Below are 20262 nucleotides of genomic sequence, written 5' to 3'. Positions count from 1 at the left end.
AGTTTTCGTGCTGTCTATCATTTTTCAATCTACTTTAGATGAAACCGACTGCGTTCCCATGGAAACCGGCACATCCTGGGGTCCAGTGAGTCTAACGAGCAAAACAAAGTTTGTTTTTACTCGTCTCTGCAGCAGCTGCTCCTTGAATCAATTGATCTGATCAGCTCTGACTGATCTGACTACAAACTGATTGAAAAGAATTCCTGAATACAGCTGGGCAATAATGGAAAATGATAGTGATAATTATCTTGATATAATTTCTCTCAATAGAGACCAAATAAATGTTCAATAAATCCTCCATTTAATGCATCTTAATGGGGGTAATGCATCTTAAATGCCATTTACCACCTGCCAACCGCCATTAACCAGAGGGAGAAGAAGAAGGAGAAGAAGAAGAAGATGAGACTGGCCACTAATGTGTATGGTAACGTTATAATGTTACAGCATTCAACATGCTCATTGAGCTATTTTCAGTGTGATTGTTCTGACCATTGATAACAGCGCTGAGCTACCCTGCCACCCGATTTGCCATATAACCTTAGCTACAGTAGCTGTACAGTCAGCTCACCTAATGCTGACTGTAAGTCAGCAAGTTGACGTGACAGAACTGGCTATGTCATTAGATTGATATGACATAACTTGACTAAAGGTAATGTGAATAAATCTTTCATACATTTTCCTGTCATTCTCGTCAAACATGATTTCTGCCTCAGTCACATCAGATCATGGTGTCATCACAGTCTGTCTTTTGTTCTTGTTTTGACTGAGAAACAACAGAAATTACATACTGTTGGTGTAAAACTTGTAATGTAAATAAAATACTAAACATAGTTGAGATTTTTCTTTTGTTTATAGCGTCAGCTAAAACACTCACAAAATGTTTTAAATCATCTGTACAAAGAGTTTGACATGCTGCTGATGCTGATCAGAATAAAGAATCCTTTGTCAATTTGTTGTTTTATTTATTGACATTATTTTGAATATAAGTGTTTTAAATCTACCTCCTATTTGTGAAATGTTCTGCTGTTTGGCAAAGTTTGTCATGTTGTGACAATAAAGAAAAGTTTAAACCACAATTAACAGTATGATTTTTTTCACTTTTTACTCGGGAGCAAAAAAGTCAGCCTTTAAACTTAAAAGAAATAATGATTTCACTTTTTTAGCGTTGTAATTATCAATGTTATCGACTGATATGAAAATGTTTTTGTGATATAATTTCTAGCCATTCTGCCCAGCCCTAGTCTTGAGTGTGATGATAATACAGTTTTGCCTCAATTCTCCATCCCCTGACCCACAATCCCACAAAAAACTCCATATTCAGAGATGGGACACAGAATGATCACAAAAGGACGTACACATAAAAAAGTAAAGTGTGTCTATCCAGCGTGGGAAACACAGGTAAATGCATAAAGTGGTGTAGAGGACATGAGACAAAAAGCATTGCTGGTGTCATTTAAAGCAGGAGGTAGTGCAGAGCTAGAAAAAAACAGCAGGACAGCAGAAGAGCAAAAATAAATAAATTATGAAAAAGGCATTCAAGGTACTTTGGCTCTAAAATGCAGGCCCCAAAATTACCATATGAATAAATGTCACTTCTAATGACACACATCAAATGTCAAGCTAGGTATTGCATTCCAGACTGTGTCATCTCAGATAACCTTTTCCCGGTGGCTGATGTATGTAATTTGAAAGTTAACCCAATGTTAAAATGTGCTGGTGCATGGACAGAGCTGTTTGCCTTCTTACAAACATTGTTTTCATTTTGGGTTACTCCTAGTTAAACTACATGTGCAATGGACTTTTCTGCAGAAAATCTGGTAAAGGCAAAGTGTTGCCCGTGTCACAGCCACTGAGTCGCACAGAGTGATAACTTCTATTTGTTACCATGAAGAAGGAAAGAAGAAGGTATAGCAGGGGATATTCAGGGAGGCAGTCGACGCTAATTATTCTAATTGACCTTTGCACTGAAGGAGTCCTTGCCACTAATGACCAAAATGCCATTAGCACATCCACACACCCCTGCACTTGTTAAGCACTGTCATACAATTAGCTCAACTCAGCCATGAACCCTCTCACTTACTTGAGGACAAGGACAGAAGTCTGGCTAGCAGAGAGACACACACACACACACACACACACACACACACACACACATGTCCAAGTGAGCAATGGCTGACCTACTCCCAAGTCTCTAAACGCACATCCAACGTGTGTGAGGATGATATTTCTTTAGCTCCTTTCCACAGGAATAATTCAGCAGCTGGCGAATGTCCAATATAAAATGTAAAACACAGCTTGCGATGATAGAAAAAGTGTTAAGTGATACGAGACAAATGGATATGAAAAGTGCATCTCTGGAGGACATTTACCTGCGTTCAGTTTTTGCCGCCTCACTTTTCATCTCAGTTTATTTTAATACTTTCCCCTTCACACTACACGTCAGCTCATATTGAAACTCTGCATTTTCACATCGTTTGTGAATCACATTTACGACATCAAATCTAAATTTCTTGGAGCCTTTCATGCTTTTCAGCCATGACATACAAATCTGGCTCGTTTCACTCTCGAATGGAAATAAGTGATGTAATGCTAAAAGAGGTATTCAAAGGAACTGATAGCATCACTTGCCAGTTAGTTTGTAGCCTGCGCATGTACTTGAACCGGCTTCACTGTATTTGTCTCCTTTCATTTGCGGTATCGGTTTTGGCCTCCTCGCTCAGTCTCTCTGGCTGTTTGTCAGCCTGGTGACACATCTCTTTGGCCACAAACCTTTGACATCCTGTGTAGCCACTGAGCATCACACCAACTGAATGTTAAGGCAATGAATTAAGTTAAATATAGGGCAAAATGAGCAACGACAGAGGGAGTCTATAACTGGTAATTCTGGAAACTAATAGGGCAATAAATAAAACAAGACACACAGGCGGCACATGTATAGATATGCACACACATGTGCACAAGAGATGGAGAGATGTAGACTGAATAAATGTTAAAACTGGGAATTAACAGCATGATGAATATGGAAGGATGAACACACATCTATCCAGAGAGCGCCAAAGCTGAAATAAATGATCATGTGCTCTCCAGGTGTGTGTTTGTTACCCTCTGCACATCTGATGGATACTCGAGGACTCTTTCCCCCCTCTTTCACAATCAGAGTGCTGAATGTCAACAGAATCTCATTGGCCTCCGGTTCAACTTTAACTTTGGCTGTCCCTTGTGTGTCTGCCTGTGTGAGCGCTGGTTTAAAGCTCCAGTTGTAGAGTGAGGAGGGCAACACTCAGCTCACATCCTATTAGGTATTATGTATTGAAAAAGGCACCGTAGCATGGAGGAAAGGAGAGGCTTTTGCCCTTTATTGCCCAATGATTTCCAGTTGTTGGTGTATTTGCTGTTGGCCCAGCACTCTGATTGCTTTATGTACAAAAGCTAAAACAAAGCAAGTCAACCGTTTAATGAGAGAATTGGTATCAATATCCAAGCTGATCTTGTTATGGAACTTTAATTTAAGTAACTGCAAGTACAATAAAGGATATACAATATCAATACAGAGTAATTTTAAAAGCAGGTTGGATTATAGTTTATTAAAAAACATTGGGTTATTTTACCATAAATCAGACTTAAACAGGAACCCCGTCAGACAGGCTTTTAAAAAATGGGCCAGGTGACAACTTACTGTCAGCGGTGAGAAAACTGGAATTTGCTGCTTTAAGCTCTGATTAAAGAAACCACTGTTGACTTGCAGTATCTCTTAGATCTTTATGGTCTGCAGGGCGACAACCATCTGTTTTACGACTAGAGGCTACTGACCCACATTTGTAACAAATACAGCCACAGACACACCTTCAGTACACACACACACGCACAGGCACAGGCACAGATGTCCTCTGATCTGAAATCACACAGCTGTCCAAATAATAGCCATTATTTTTGAGGAAACATTGTTTAAGGCCAAATCCCAAAGAAAATATATTACTGTCTTGCACTGGGGACTAATAATGGATTTATTCTTGTTTTGATAAGCAAAACAAAGATATTTATTGTTACTGGCTGCAAAATTCCTTACTGACTTTATTTTGGATGAAACGTGGATGAAACCAGCACAAATCGCCAACTGTTCATACAGTAGATAATGAAACAGAAATCTATGGTTTTGACATTTATTATTGAAAGGACAAAAGATCATTTGCAAAAATATATATTTTATTGTACGTTTATAGTAAAGAACAGCAGAGAAAGAGAGTGGACTGAAAGGTTAATACATCAGGTCCTCCAAATGACAAAATATGTTGTTTGTCATTGTCTTCCATACTCACAGTGACAATGCTAACAAATGTTTATCATGTTCAATTTAGTGTGTTAGCTTCTAGCATTTGCTAATCAGCACTAAAACAATGTGCAGCTGAGGCTGATGGGAATGCCATTACTTTTGCAAGTAAACCAAAGGATTGGACATTTGAAATTTGGACCTAATGTTGGTGCTAGGTCTGCCCTCGACTAACTGTGCGTTCACACCGGACGCGAGTGAAGCGAATTGCACGCGCGTGACGCGAGTAACGCGCCGCCCGTAACGCCCGAGTTTCGACGCCTGACCATTTTGTTCATTCGCGTCATCGCGTCATTCGCGCGAGTAGCGGGAATGACGGAGCAAAGCTAACCGGAGCTAAGCTAGTGCTAACGTTCATAGTACAACCATTCTGCAAACTAATTAAACACACATATTTACAGAACTTACCAAGTCGACCAGTCTCCTCGGCAACTTTCACCCAAGCCTGCTCCTTTTTGTTGCGGTCTCTGTAGAGTAGACACGTAGTATCATATAGCTCCGGGTAGCCGCACACCGCAATGATAAGTTTCTCCTTCATCTCGGCATCAACAACGGGACGTCGGGGCGTCAAGACGTCACTGACGACCATGGCAAGATAACCACCATCGCTGCTTTGTTGTTTACCTCCTCTGGAAGTCCCAGAAGCGTCGGAGGGCCAAACGCCGTCGTTTTTGGGTTCACCCTATCCTGCAGAAGCGCATCCAGCTCGGCGAGTTTCACCACCTCCTCCAGGAACTCTGTCTGGATGATAGCCGCTTTCAGCGGTACTTCAGGTTGACTGGGGCCCAGTTTGAGGACCTGTTGGCGAGGGTTTGCGCCAGGATCTCCCGGCAGGACACCAATTACAGCCGCTCCATTTCAGCTGCGGAGCGCCTGTCCATCTGTCTCTGGTGAGTAGCAGTTTATTGTTGTTGACACACGCCAGTGACGTCGGGAGAATCTCAATGCTGATTGGCTTTCGCGGTACAGAGTCACGCGAATTCGCCTCAAAAGTTCAATATTTTCAACTCGAGCGATGAGGCGTTGGACGCGAATTTCGCGTCTATCGCGCCGCGTCCATCGCGTCTATCGCGTCGCGCTAAACGCGTCCATCGCGCCGCCCGGCGCGAATTCGCGTCTAATCGCGTCTTTGCATTGACTTTGTATGTAATCTTGACGCGCGAATTTGCGAATTCGCGTCCAGTGTGAACGCACAGTTAGTTGACCAGTAGTTGCCATTTAGGGCCATTAGCTGACAGTTCACCCACGTTTATGATATTAATTTAATGATTCAGTTATATTTAGGGCGGGGCAACACAATGGTTTGAGTTCAAGGTCTGACAAAGAACAGTATCAGACACACTGTTAACACTGTGCTACATTACAGAGAAATACAAAACCGTACTAATGAACCTTCATTAATATAGGCCTATATTTTATCTACAAGTGCACATCACACGCTGAGCGAGCCGCCTGTTAATGACGCTGTTGGCAAAGTAGTAATGGTTGTGCTAAGTGGCTAATGGGCATGTAGCTGCTAACATGTTTCAGGTGATACGTCATGTTTGTAGTCGACGAAAGAAGATGAGTTTACATATCACCTTGGGTTCATCCTTCACCTTCTCAAAATGATCACACACTTTGGATTTCCTGCCCGACATGTTATTAACTAGCCTGTATAAAAACTGCAAGTACCAGCCCCGGAAATTAGAGGCCCTACACATGCCGTGTCTTTGTGTGCCTTTTTTGTGTCAGCTTTTAAGAGGTGACAGGTTGCTTCTGAGGTTGCTAAGCAACCTTAACAAGTACCATGTAGCCTATTTACCTGAAATCCTGAGTGCAGAACTGATCTTCTTCCAGGCGCTGTTTATAAGTGTGTAGGCCTTTCGTCTGTGGGCCAGATGTAAAGCTCTGGGAAGCCCTGCAGTTAAATGATCAACTCTTCCATTTTTATTGGACTCCACATTTATGGATAAAGGAAAAGATATCTGTCGGCTGTGATTGGTTTGCTAAGCATGGCCTCTTCCTGTGTTTGTCCTTTGAAATTAAATTCCAACGTGGTCCAGTCATATAGATTATGATTTATTTTGACAAGGCACAGCGCTAGTTGGCGCTAAATGACAAAGTTAAGGATCATAAAAGTCATTCGGATTCTGTGTACCAAATTTCATGGTATTCCAATTCAACAGTTGGTGACATTTCACCCAAAATTACACATGTAAATCTTATTGTGTCAGTAGAGAAACAGTCATTAGATCACCAAAGTCATTTGGATTCATCCTCTGGGCACCATGAATATCTGTACAACATGTATTGGAAATACATCCAGTAGTTGTCAAGACATTTAACTAAAAAGCAAACGGTGGAGCTAGAGGATAGAACAGGGGACCACCAAAGTCAGTGGGGTTCATCCTCTGGGGACAATGAACCTGGATCAAATTAAAGGACAGACCAACTCACCAGCGCTGTCTCAGATATTACATTTACATACAGCTAATTTAAAACAGCAAATATGTTTCTGAAGGAAGAGTAATGCTGAGCAAATTATGTTTTCTGTTAACAAAATGAGGCAATGTTGCTAAATAATGTACCTAGCAAGACAGTGAACGTATCAGGAAAGGGTTAATGAACAACGTATTTAATTTGATTTCCGGCCAAAATAGGCAATATTGCAGTACAATGTACACTCATAGTAACATGAGCAGTATGTTTTTATTATTACCGTACCTTTTTATTAACATTTAACCAAAATCACAATCTTTCCCTGACCTTAACCAAAGTGCTTTTGTTGCCTAAACCACAGACAGGAGTCTGTATGCCAATGTGGGATAATGCTGTTACAGTCCTGTACTTTGTATGTCCGCCATTAACCCTGACCATGTCGGTAAATGTAGTATTTTATTAACTCAAAGCAATGTTGCCTCTAAACACAATCCAGGAAGCAATTACGTTGTCATCGCAACGTTATGATGAAAACAATTTAGTAATATACTCGCATAATTTCTAGGAGACAGTATTGAACCAACCGGTATTGCCATCTGTAGAGCCATGACGTAAGCATGACTAAAAACAACATTAAAATCTATGAAAATAATCCATCTAAAAACCATTTATGATAATTATACTTAAATATCAAAGATGACAAATGTGAGCAATGTTGCCACAGAAGAAGCTTCTGAAAGTTTCTGTAGGCGACGCACCAAAATGGAACCGCTGAATCAACCGAACAAAGATGGCAACCTCTTTAGCTGACGTCAAATAGCCCCATGTGTAATAGCATTACACAGTATTTGCTCTGTCTGCAGGTCTCGGTCCAAACTGGAAAGAGTAGACGTTGATGTTTTGACACATTGGACCGTGAGACTAAAGTATGAATGTCAAACACTGAAACCGCCATTTGTTAATGCAGCCAGTTGATTAAGGGGTCCGGAGAGACTCTTTTGTTGGCAGGGCTGACAGAAACAAGTGGAAAGTGAACGTATGACAAACTTTGCTGGCAATCCAGCTGGCAAGCAGCAAAAAAATGTTTTTTTCATTCATTATTATCTTTATTTTTTTAATATAATGTAGTGGTTGTTAGGCCCTTTCTTCATTGAAGATCGACAGTGACAGTTATTACAAACAGATTTATGAGAAATTAATTCCAAAATGTGAGTTTATACTATATATAACTTGTTTATTTGTTTTTATCAGGGATGAGGTTGTTGGAACAGAAATGAAACCAAATGAATACGTTGTACAAGTTCTTTCTATACTGCCAAAACTTTTAAGATACAGCACCATGAGCACAAAATAATTCATAAGACTAGATTAGCGTAACCTAACTGCATACACACATACACACAGTGCTCATAGTTGAAGCAATGTCTTTTGTAATCGTCTCTATAATGATATCGACCTATGAATGATTCACACACACAATACAATTTCACAAGGGACACTGATATTTTCCCACTGTCTCGGTCTCTGTTGCTTTATGATTCACCCAGTATTCTTCTCTCCCCACCTCTCTTCTCTTCACAGAAAAATCTATTTCTTTTAAACAGTTAAAGAAAAAAGTCCTGCAGACGTATTTAAGTTGTCAATTCAGCTTGTAAACGAAAACATAGTATGTGTCCTTCTATTCATAGTAATTGCTGGAGGTTGGTTAGGGGCGAATAAAGATGAGGCAATTATGTTTCACAGTAATTATGTTTTTCTGCTGTTTCTCATTAACAAAGAGTATACAGCGAATAATTTCACAGATCTGACAGAATGATATAGCACCGTAACAGTAGTGAATGACTCCATCTGACTTAGAAATTTCCAAGATGAATCTGATTTACAGTCTTCTATTATTTGAGTGTTGACTTTGATTTTAAATCACCGCAGCACAATGAGATATTTATGCTGCTTTTCTCTGCAGACAATGACACAGCAAAAAGGACAAAAAAACGTCAGACGCTTCAACTCAGAGACTGAAATTTAAAGAGAAAAGGAATTCTCTCCACATCTTCCAGCAGTGAGCAGCTGAATCCGGTGCTCAGAACACTGCGTGATTTAGAGGCTGCAAAAAAATGCTTCAGTCCTCTCTCCAGGCTGAGATTGGACTCGGGAGTCCCTGACCAATGATTCGAATCATCAACTTTTAGGGTGCCGACCTAATGTACAAATGACGGACATCAATATGGGAAACTTGGACAGAATACAAACGACAAACCAAGGTAAAATATCCCTCTAAAACCTTTCCTGTTTGCTCGGAGCCAGACTCCGTCAATGACACTCCAAGAGCAGACAGAAAATTAGCTTCATTTAAATCTCCTGGAATGGACAGTCTGTACTTAGTTCACAGCAGCCTGTGCTTACACTCTGCAAGATACGGTTAAGTAATTTGTTGAGTACCTTTAGAAGAAAAGTGGGTGGCTAAGCTAGTTATTTTACTGAGAGGTAGAGGAAGTTTCATGACACTTCTTTAGCTAATGGCCCTCTCCCCTCTACTTTAAAACACATCCCAGCAACTTCAAATCTACTTAGAGGCTCACAAGCACCCATTCACACATACAGGCACACACACACTAGCCAGGATGCTTTTGATATAGGAAGCCAGCGATAACAAGCTTAAGTTTGCTGAATATTTTTTCTTTTATTTCTGAATTTTCTGCATTTTTGTTTGACCTTTACTCGCCAGGTGAAATGCAAAACACTGTGAAGTGTATTTAATGCAGGAAAATTCATATTATTGTAGTTTTCAATATCGTATCATCATAATAAAACTGTGTTAGAGTGGAAAAAAAAACCTCAATTTCTATGCAAAACTTTAGGATTGAAGTGTGATCCACACATAAAAGGTGGTGTGCACACAAAAAGAGAACTGTCTGCAACACACACACACACACGCACACACAAACACTCCCACATATACACATCAGAGAGGAGATGAGACTATGAGCCAGCTGTTAATGAAAGGTTTTGTAAACAACCCACCCCTACATAAAAGCAAGATGATTACTACTCTGGCACAAAGCGGCGATGGACTGGGGTAGCATCGCTAATACACACACAAACTCACACACAAACAGACTTCATACAACACCATGTCTGCGGCGCATTGTGGACATTGGTATTATCACTGTAGAACATGAATACACACACACACACACACACACACAGCCTGACAGAGAGGCAGAGAAAGAGAAGCAGTCACACGTTACAGTGCAACATAAAAGAGCAGTCTCCACAGTGAGACATTATCATCACCACTATGGTACACAAAGCTGCATACATGGGCACGCACACACACACACACGCACACACACACACACACACACACACACGTGTTACATTCACAAATTCTATTGAAGCACAGCAGGATATTATCATAATCCCCAACAGGTACGAAGCAGAACACCAATCAAGGTCACCTCTGCTGCAGCGAATGGTGAGTGGTTCTGATAACAGCAGACTGAAGGAAATCCAGTTTTTAATCTACCTACTGACAGGAAGGAGGAAGAAACAAAGAGGAAGAAAAGTCTGTGTATGTGTGTGTGTGTGTGTGTGTGTGTGTGTGTGTTTGTGCGTATTCGAGAGAGTCATAACAGTTTCACAGTATTTCATTAGTTTTTATTTCCATAAAGTTACGGTTTCAGTCTGGCTTCAGCGGTAGTTTAAATTTGTATTTTGTGAATAACTGCATGGCAGCCAGGTTCACTGTGCGAGCTCACATTTTTGTAACCAGATGTGTTGGCTGCGAGGCACAGCTGTGTATGTTACCAAAACAATAACAGTCTCAATTCTGCTCTGACACCATGATGCTCTCCACAGTTGAAGAAAGCAAATTTCAAAATGAAATGTATCTAAAAAGTTAACCACACAATTTATGACTGATGTTGTGAATTTATGAACTGATAGGAATTGCCACAATAAACCACAAATCATTTGGGATCTGAAAACAAATCTGTTCAAATTGTCTCTGGTAAAACAACTAGGTCTATAAATATGCGATTTTAGTTTTTATTGTGTTTTTCAGCTCTTATTTTATTACTGTTTGTGAAGATGGCTTTATGCATAATGACAGTACAGTATTTTCCAGAAAGCAAATCTTAGAGCAGTAAAACCATTGCCTAATATCCTATAAATAGCAGACACCTCCAACTGTTTCCCTTTTTTTTTGTTTAAAGAAGTACATTTAAAAAGTGCTAATCCATTGTCAAAACAGATGACAACCAGCCTGTGATGTCTTCATAAGAATAAATTAATTTTAACAATATTTCTCATTTTTTCCACGTTAAGCCAGTCGACTACTCACAGTCATTACATGTGCATTTTTCTGTACATTTCCACTCATGTGTAGTAATCCTGACATCACCACACCAAAGAAAAGAAATGTATTCTGGTCAGTAAGGCTGCACGATATTGGGCAAAACTGACTCTTTTTTTTGCAAGATATATTGCAATATTAAAAAATACAAGAATTTTCACCAGATGACTTAAACTAAGAAAATTAAAAAATAGTGGCAGGGCTTTTACTCACCACAACTGCAGAGGCTACCAGCTTCATTTGAAACAGACTGCATTATAAAAGGGCCATCATTTATCATTCCCTCTGTATGTTTATATTTTTACTTTTTATCCGCTCCCGTTGCCTTGATAAAGTTAATGCATGGCGCCGTCATTTCAAACTCAACACTTCCTGTATTTGTTTCAAATTAAATCTCGGCTGAGAGAATCCCTCCATTTTCTAAACATGCTTTTATTGTGAAACATTTGTATGAACTTGTTGCGGAGGATTCAGTGACTTGTATGTTTACATACAGAACTTCAAATGTACCTCCTACCATCTGCTGACGGTTTTTAGGTGACTACAACAACATTTCAGCTGGTACATGAACAGACACAGTGACTGAAATAATAGTAAAAGTAACTAGAAAAACACTCGGAGAGCGCAGACCTCTGCCAAACAGGTCAGATTTCCTGCCATTTTATGCACTTAGCTTCATTTGTGCACTTTGCTTCAACCAATCACCACCAAAATTTTATCATCTGTTCCATGTCCCATTATCCACCTTTCTTGAAAATTTCATCATCAAATCTGTTCATAACTTTTTGAATTATTTTGCAGACAAACAAACAGACCAAAACATAACCTCCTTGACAAAGGTAATAAAAATAGGACAAGAATAACCCAATGACACCACACACGTCGTGAAAGACGATCGGGGATAATCGGTGAGTACCATCGTGTAGTGTGTCATGTCTGTCGGCCAAGTCACGGCACGATTTTATGACTCCACAATCGTGCAATGTGACATAGTGACTTTCAGAATGGGCAGAAAAGTCATGTAGTGTGTGCCAGGCATAAATCCTCCTTTACCGTTTCTGACTCTTGCATGTCACTCATTTTCAGTGTGTGACTGCAGACTGTGCATGATTGGGGGAGGGGCTACTTAGGACAGAGAGAGGGAGGTGAGCGAAGTGGAGCAAAGAGCTCTCTTCAGAGCTGCTTTTCGGAAGCAAAACACTATGCGACTATCGCACATGCGCACATCACAATGGTGATGTTCAAACGATATATCGTGCAGTCCTGCTGGTCAGGGTGGAAAAGCCTCGGAAGCTGCATTGTACATGAAGAAAGCTACTCAGTGTTTATCGTCCTCCTAAAACCTGGCACCTCTTAGCCATCACAAGTGCATCGCTATCAGGTGTGCAAAGTCATCCAGTTGGCCAGATTGGACCCTTTGGTGGGCCAGTTCTGGCCCCCGAGCCACATGCTTGACACCCCTGATCCAAACATATCTTCTTTTTGTGTAACTGCCGAAAATAGGTTTGCTAATGACACAATATTTATTGTGAGTGCAATACTTTTCCAAAGCTCTATATGCAGGTGAATACATTGTGATGAGGGCACTTAAAGTGTTACCAGAGATCGCAGTCAATATGAAATTTGCTTTGATTTACTATCGATGTGTTTTCATCTCCACCCAAGAGCCAATTCATTATGTATCCACGAATGCAAAGTGTCCATAAATAAGTTTTATAACACGGTTAATTGCACTGTGATGCTCTCTCTCTCTCGCTTTCTGTGTGTGCGCGCAAGTGCGTGTGCCCGCGAGTGTGTGTGAGCGCTCCTCTCTTGCTCCATCAGCAAAATATAAATCGCACCTATAGCAAGAGTGAAATTATATTGTGCAAATAATATATAAGGGTTATAGTCCATAAAAATGATGACACATAGTAACATGAGGATGGACTTCTTTAAACCATATTCGATAACCCCAACTTCCTGAATACCTTTCTTTAAGTGCCCTATGATAAATGATCACCTAAATGAGCCAGCCAGAAGCAAAACTGCTTAAATAATAAGCCCCTTACCACCAAGCAAAAAGAAAGTGAGTTTTAAATCTTGTAAAAACAAGCACATTCACACATCAGCAGCATTTGTCTCAAATCTGGTTACATGAATCGTTCATGCCTGAGTCAGCAAATCACCAGCTTAATCTTTCTCTAACACACATAAGCACACACAGAAAACCACATGACACACGATCAATTATACTAAAGCCAAAGATTCCCCCTCACAGTTATGGTAAAAATATCCACAGAAGACAGCAGATACATTCACCCGCTTTTCAGGGGAGATTGAAATATTAGGCATTTAAATATGAAGACGTTCATGCTGCCAACTGAGAGAACATCTTGGTTTTCACAGACAGACAGAAAGCCAGACAGACTTGTTGGGAGGAGAGCTCAAATTAACAGGCAACCGCACAGACCCAAGTTAACATCGCGGGACACTCATCGGGTAATATCGGGAGTCACAGTCACCTCACTCAGCATTGCATATGGTAAAGAGTTTTGACAAAGCACCACAGTGAACGATTCACCATTGAAGCATAGATGGTTTTGGCATCTTTAAGTAGACCACCAGGCTGACGACTGTCTGGGTATTGCTTTAAAAGGTGGGTTCTGCTATTAACCAGCTGCACACAAACCCTGCATGGGGGAAACACTCCACAGTTGGATCCAACTGGACATGGACACACACCAGATTCATATTTTTGCCTCTCTGATCTATGGAGCTGGTGTTAAAGACAACACCAATGGCTGTTTTCCCTTGCTCCACACATCACTATGGCAACTGACTGGAGGTCTCTTTAAGAAGAAAACTACTCAGCAATTCATTTCATTTATACGTCCATGTGAGCACATGGATTTGTATACGGCCTCCTCTCCTGGAAACAGTGTTTGTGTGCGTTTGTCCTACCTCCAGAGATCTCGTTGGCATCCTCAGGAGGTACAACTGACTCAGTCAGCCTCTCCGGCTCGGTCTTGTCTTCTCCGTCACTCTCACCTCTTTCAGCTGCGGGCCATAAAACAGATTAATCACAAGTTAGCAGAATCACACAGGATACATAGTTATTAATAGAGAGTCCTTTCCCTGTCCGGCACTTTACATACCAAACAGGAGCACATGTGCAAATTGATAGAGAGAGAATACAGCTGAGAAGTGAGGAGAGTAGAATACAGTAAAAAATGTAGAGAATAGCACATCAGAAAAAAGTTGAGTAGAGCACTACGGGGAGGAGAGGGGAAGAAATGAGAGAAAAGGAAAGAGGAGGAAACTTAAGTAAACAAAGGCAACAGGAGTAAAAAAGTAAAAAAGAAAGGACGGGAGAGAACACAGGAAGAAAGGAAAGGAAAGGAAAGGAAACGAGGTGAGATGAGAGGAGGTGAAACTGGGGAAAATAGGAGGAAAAGAGAGAAAGGAAAGGAAAGGAAAGGAGATAAGATGAATAGAGAGGTAACTTGAGAAAACAAGAGGAAATGGGAGAAAGGAGAGGAAAGGAAAGGGGAGGACCGGAGTGAAAACAAGAAGAGAGGGTGGTGATGAGAGGAGAGGAAACAAGACAGAAGAGTAAATTATATCATCTCAGAGCAAAGTTGAGAAGAGAGCAAAGGAAATGGTAGGAAACAGAAGGAGAGGAGATCAGTAGAAGAGTACAGTGGTGTAGTGTCAAGTAAAAGGAGTGTACAGCAGTAGAGTATGTGGAAGTATGCATGCCAGTGCAGCCAGAACAAAAACAAAACAATACAAGTAAAAAAAAAAAAGGAGTAAAATACATGCACACACCTTTATGTCTGCCCTTCAGTGGTCTGCTCTGCTCACTGCCACTGACACTGATAACACTGACGATGTAGTCCTTGGCGGGGCTGTAGTCTGTTATCAGCACCTTAGTGTCAGATTTTGATATGATGATCTCCCTCTGCTGACCACCTGACAGAGAGACAGAGAAGAAGAGGCAGAGGGACAGAAGGTTAGACTCATGGATATTTTGATTCATGTTTTTTTTCCCACTTCTTGTTGCTATATTCTGTTGCTTAGAAGCAAAATATTAGTATTCTCAGGCCGGAGCCAATATGAAGCTAATTCGGCAGAAGAGCTGATTAACATTCTCTATTCTGAAGACAGGCAAACATTACTTTCAAGGTCGAAATATTTTATTTTATAGCGGATTTATTTGTGTGTGCATGTCTTTGTGAAGAGCATACATCTTCCCAAAAATGCAAATGTTAATTCTGTTTTTGATGTTGTTATTTCTGCGTTTAGTGTGAAGCTTAGAGTGAGATTAAAGGTTAGAGTTAGTTTTAGGATTTGACGTTATGAGAATTAAATTTGTTCCTGAAATGAAATGAATGAAATTGTGGATCCTCACAGAGACAGAAGTGTGTGTGTGTGTGTGTGTGTGTGTGTGTGTGTGCGTGTGTGTGTGCGTGTGTGTGTGTGTGTGTGTGTATGCTTGTGTCCTCTCCTTAGCAGTTAATCCCCATTAGGCCAACAGGTCACATTATCACCCCATTTTAATTTTGACCCTGCAATCAATCCCGCCATCAATAAGGTGTATGTGTGCTTCCTCAGCTCTTTTGTCCCCTGTGCCTGCAGAGTGATGACTAATGATGCCTTTAAGGGAAGAGAGATAAATCCTACTGAGGGGACAGCAGGTCAGATGAAGTAACTGAATGGATCAGTGTTCACACCACAAACTGGAACCTGTCTGCACCGTGGAACCAAACTACTGTCAGTCAACCAAATATATGGGTGAAGTGAAGGGTGGGCATTCACTGGGTCACCATATGAGAACTGTTGCACTAAAAGTACACGTCTAAATTTTCACAGGGCTAAACCCCCTTCTTCATTTCCTTCCCTTGCCTCCAATAGATCTCTCCTTTATGACTGAGGCATATTTATCAGGTGACGACAGACCTTTTTCACTGAGGACATTTTGGCTTGTCATAGTAGGAAAGCACAGGTGTAATTTATGGCATTAAAAACAACTGCATTCTATTTAGGTGAGCCAGATCCAGGTTGTTGGTATTGTACATGCTGGCTCATTGTCCTGGCTTACTGGGACATTTGATCAAACTGAATGAAATTGGTGTCACCTATATTTTTCCTAAGTCAAAATGTCTGCTGTGAAGAAAGGGATCAAAGAGTTCATCTGCAATCACCTACTTAATCTTGAGCAAACGTTGAGCATAAATGGGCCTTGAGGCAGGGAGAGCAGCAGCCAATACATTCTCACTCTGACCTCCTCACATACTGACGTTTGGACATGACCTCCACATATGAAGTGCAAGGTACCCTGGATGCGAAAGTTGTTGACGTTCTGGGACACCGTGTCAAGTTTTGACTGCTACATGCATTGCCTTCTTTTTATAATATACTTCTGTTTTCACAGGAAATTTAAAGTTGACATACTGTCTCTGTCAAAATAAACACAATATGTCAGTACAACACAGCAAATTGCCGGGTTTTTTTCCCTTCAATAACAAACACACATGGTTGGGTTATGCAACAAAAACACATGGTTAGGTTTCCGCGACAAAAACACATAGTTAGGTTTCAGAAATAGAAGGGTCCCAAACATTGATGATAATTAGTGAACTCTAGAGTTGAAGTTCAGACACATTCAGGCTAACTTTTCCCTCTAGCTGCTTTCATTTTTTGAGGAGGTTGGCTGCAGTCGGCGAGACCTCACCGCTACCTGCTTGAGGGCGGGCAGCCTGGCTTTTGGACTACTCTGGAGAAAGCCCATCTCTGGCGCAACTCGGCGAGGCACGGAGCATCTTAACTGATAATGGAAATGCAAATTGGCGCGGCATGGCTTTACTCATTGCAGCTGAACGTAACAGTGGAAAAGGCCCAATAGTGACTCCAGGTCATGGCTCCATACTTGCATGCAGACATGAGAGTGGTTTTGATCTATTTATATAATTCCTGACAAGAAAACAAACACACCTATTTCCTAAAATGTTGAACCATTCCTTTAAATTACTCTAGAGTCTGTTCAGACAAGGTAAATGTTGATCTGATTTGTGTCCATGATATTAAAAACAGCTTGTCGTTTGCAGGATGACTCAATTGTGGAAAACCCATTAAAATCATCATCTCTCCATATTAAGTTTAATTAAGTAGATTTTGGAAGATTATGGCAAACAACTGAAGCTTGACTTGTTTTTAAAAGTGTTGTCACATTCGCTCTAAACCAGAATAAATACATTGGCTTCAATCTCATGACATTTTGCTGAGCAAGAATGCTTCATCACAAATCTAAAACAGACCTGGTACAATCATCAGAAAGCACATGTTTTTCCTTATAGTGACCAAAAAACATGCATTTAAAGCAGCAGCAATAATACTGTATAAAACTGGCACAAGCTGAGTTAAAATTAAGCAAAGACTATAATCTGCAACATACACAAGTACATAGCGTTGCACAGAGAGAGAGAGAAAGAATAACGATAAAAACCTGTGTGGCTCAGCCTCACAGCGCTGCCCAGTCTCTGCCTTTTCATCTTGCTGAAAACATCTCAGCCACCAGATATCATGGTTTCAGTTACAGTACATGCCTCAGTTTTTCCATGTTTTCCTTATCTAACTCTTTTCAGAGTCAAGCTTCAGTGACGACTTTGCCCTTATGAAACATTTCAAAACCTGATATTCCTTTTAACCATAATCTCTAAATGTCTTTAAAGCAGTACATTAACACTATCTCAGTAATGGAACCATGACTGGGACCCGCTTCAACTCGAGCATTTACCTAGCATCACTATACAGGTAATTAAGTTAGCATTTGCAGCTGGGAATGACCCCGACACCTCCTGTCTGCTGTTTCTTAACGAAGGAGGGGTAGTTAACCAGATGTACATTTGCAAAAACAACCTGTTAGTTATCATCCCTTAACTTTCTCTTGTTAAATCAAGTAATACATTAGTGTAAATCTTGCCTTTGTGTCATTTGTCGAAATATTTTCAAGTGCAGACGGCTTCACTGTCACAAACCATCAAGTAGCAGTGAGAGTGTTCCACCATTCGGTCCCTGGGTGCAGTATTGAGCCCACTAAAGTTTGGCACATCACAGTAAGGCGAAGAAGAAAGAAGTATTTTTGACTTCGACTACAAGCAAAAACAGTTCAAGGATGAGGACTAACTGGTTTTTGCAAATGTACACCTGGTTAACCACCCCACGTCCAATAAAGAGTAGCGTACAGCAGCTGCCCACAGAAAAGTCTCATCCACTGCCTGGGGAGACAGTTCTGAGTAGCTCCCGAAGGTCATCAGTTGCACTGCTTTCTCAGCTGCTTCTTTTGCTATCAAAGTCCTAGCCTGGCTAAAATAAGTCATTGATTTTTGCTTTTTCAGGATCCATCCATAATTAACATGCAATTGTCAAACGTTGAATTAGCCTGGGTTAATCTCCTGATGACACCTCATTCTGTTTGGCTGTGTCCGTTTTACATATGAGCTGATGGACAAATAAAAATTTTTTCACACAAAGTTCGTAATGTGATGGTTAAAAACTAAACATATGATTAACATGTTTTATCATGAAGAACTAAACTGCACAGCGCGGACTGGGCAAAGCAACACCAATGTGTTTCTGATGTCTAAGGCTTTAGTGCCGCAGTAAATCGACACTGAACAAAAATTTTAACTTTTGCCTTTGCTCCCATTTTTTACAAGTTTAAGACATTTTTCATGCACTCAATAGATATATTCATCTCATATAACAACAATAAAAGGTACAGTTTTGAGGGAATGATCCATTGGCATGCTGACTGCAGGAATGTCCACCAGAGCTGTTGCCCATGAACTGACTGTTTATTTCACTACCATTAGCCATCCCCAGTGTTGTTTTCATTAATTTGGCAGGACATCAGATCAGCCTCACCACCAGACCACATGTAGCCACACCAGCTCAGGACCTCCACATCCAACGTCTTTACCTGCAATATCCCCTGAGGCCAGCCACCCGAACAGCTGATGCAACAATTGGTCTGCAAAGCCACAGAATTCCTGCACAACATGTCAGAAACCGTGTCGGGGAACCTCATCTGTATGCTCGTCATCCTCACCAGGGTCTTAACCTGCAGCAGTTCATCATTGTAACTGATGTGCAGTTGTAAGGCCAGTTGGGTGTACTGCCAAATTAACAGAAATGACATTGGAGACATCTCATGGTAGTAAACTGAGCATTCAGTTCACGGACAAGAGCTCTGGTGTACATTTCTGCAGTCAGCATGCCAATGACACGCTCCCTCAAAACTTGTGACATCTGTGGCCTTGTGTTGTGTGATCACACTGTACATTTTAGAGTGTCCTTTTATAGTGACCATCCCAAGACACAGCTGTGTAGTGATAATGCTGTTTAATCAACATCTTGATATGCCACACCTGTCAGGTGGACGGATTATCCTGGAAAAGGAGAAGTGCTCACTAACATGGATTTGAACAACTCTGTAGCTAAAATTTGAGACGAATATATTTGCTGAGTGCATAAAAAGTCTTAGATATTTAATTTAAACCTGTTAAAATGGGAGCAAAAACAAAACAGTTGCATTTAAATTTTTGTGTAGTGTACACATTTTCCTGTTCTGCTGCGGTAAACACAACAACCTATTTTAAACCCCAGAGAACACACCTGGTTTCTACACCACATCTTGTACCTCCCAACACTTGAGGACTGAACACACTTTCCAATACCCAAATTATTCCTCTAATTGGATACAGCAACAGTGCAACATTAAGTTGCAGTTGCTTAGCCTACAGTAAAAACTAAACTTTTTTTTCCTGCTGGGTTTGGCTCTATCTCTGCTGAGATTTGAGAGAGTAAATATAGACATCTGGCACTGATAAATACACAAATATGCAAGTACACAGAGACACAACCCACACTATTTGAATTTCAGAATTGTTGGCAGGCTAACAGACTTCCAATAAGAGCTTATTTTAGTTTAATTCATACACTGTCATAGAATAGAGAAGTCACTGGACAGAGAAGCACAGGCTAAAGTTAAACACATTTGGATGCAATAAGACTTGGGTTACATTATTGACAATGATAAAAGCTGATGGGCGTGGGCACAGGGGACAATGTTTTAAAGAATATAAGCATATTTAGTAGGAGAAAAAACAGATAGCCA

General features: G+C 40.7%; 1 protein-coding gene across 5 annotated transcripts in view; it reads right to left on the bottom strand.

The window, feature by feature from the left end:
* The window catches only part of col14a1a (collagen, type XIV, alpha 1a), a 188890-nt gene that overhangs the window by 151116 nt on the left and 17512 nt on the right, over positions 1 to 20262 (bottom strand). For 3 of the 5 annotated variants that reach the window (XM_049584055.1, XM_049584054.1, XM_049584058.1), the window contains 2 exons: positions 14913 to 15056; positions 14046 to 14141 (listed from right to left, as the gene is read on the bottom strand). In XM_049584055.1, the coding sequence (XP_049440012.1) occupies positions 14046 to 14141; positions 14913 to 15056 (240 nt within the window). Of the gene's footprint in view, positions 1 to 4735; positions 5075 to 14045; positions 14142 to 14239; positions 14674 to 14912; positions 15057 to 20262 lie in introns of those variants that run through there. The other 2 variants (XM_049584057.1, XM_049584056.1) reach the window with 2 other exon arrangements.

This window comes from Epinephelus fuscoguttatus, linkage group LG8, assembly GCF_011397635.1.
Source record: "Epinephelus fuscoguttatus linkage group LG8, E.fuscoguttatus.final_Chr_v1".
NCBI lineage: Eukaryota > Metazoa > Chordata > Actinopteri > Perciformes > Serranidae > Epinephelus > Epinephelus fuscoguttatus.
Note: the sequence above shows the minus strand (reverse complement) of the source record. Positions and strands in the feature narration are given on the sequence as shown.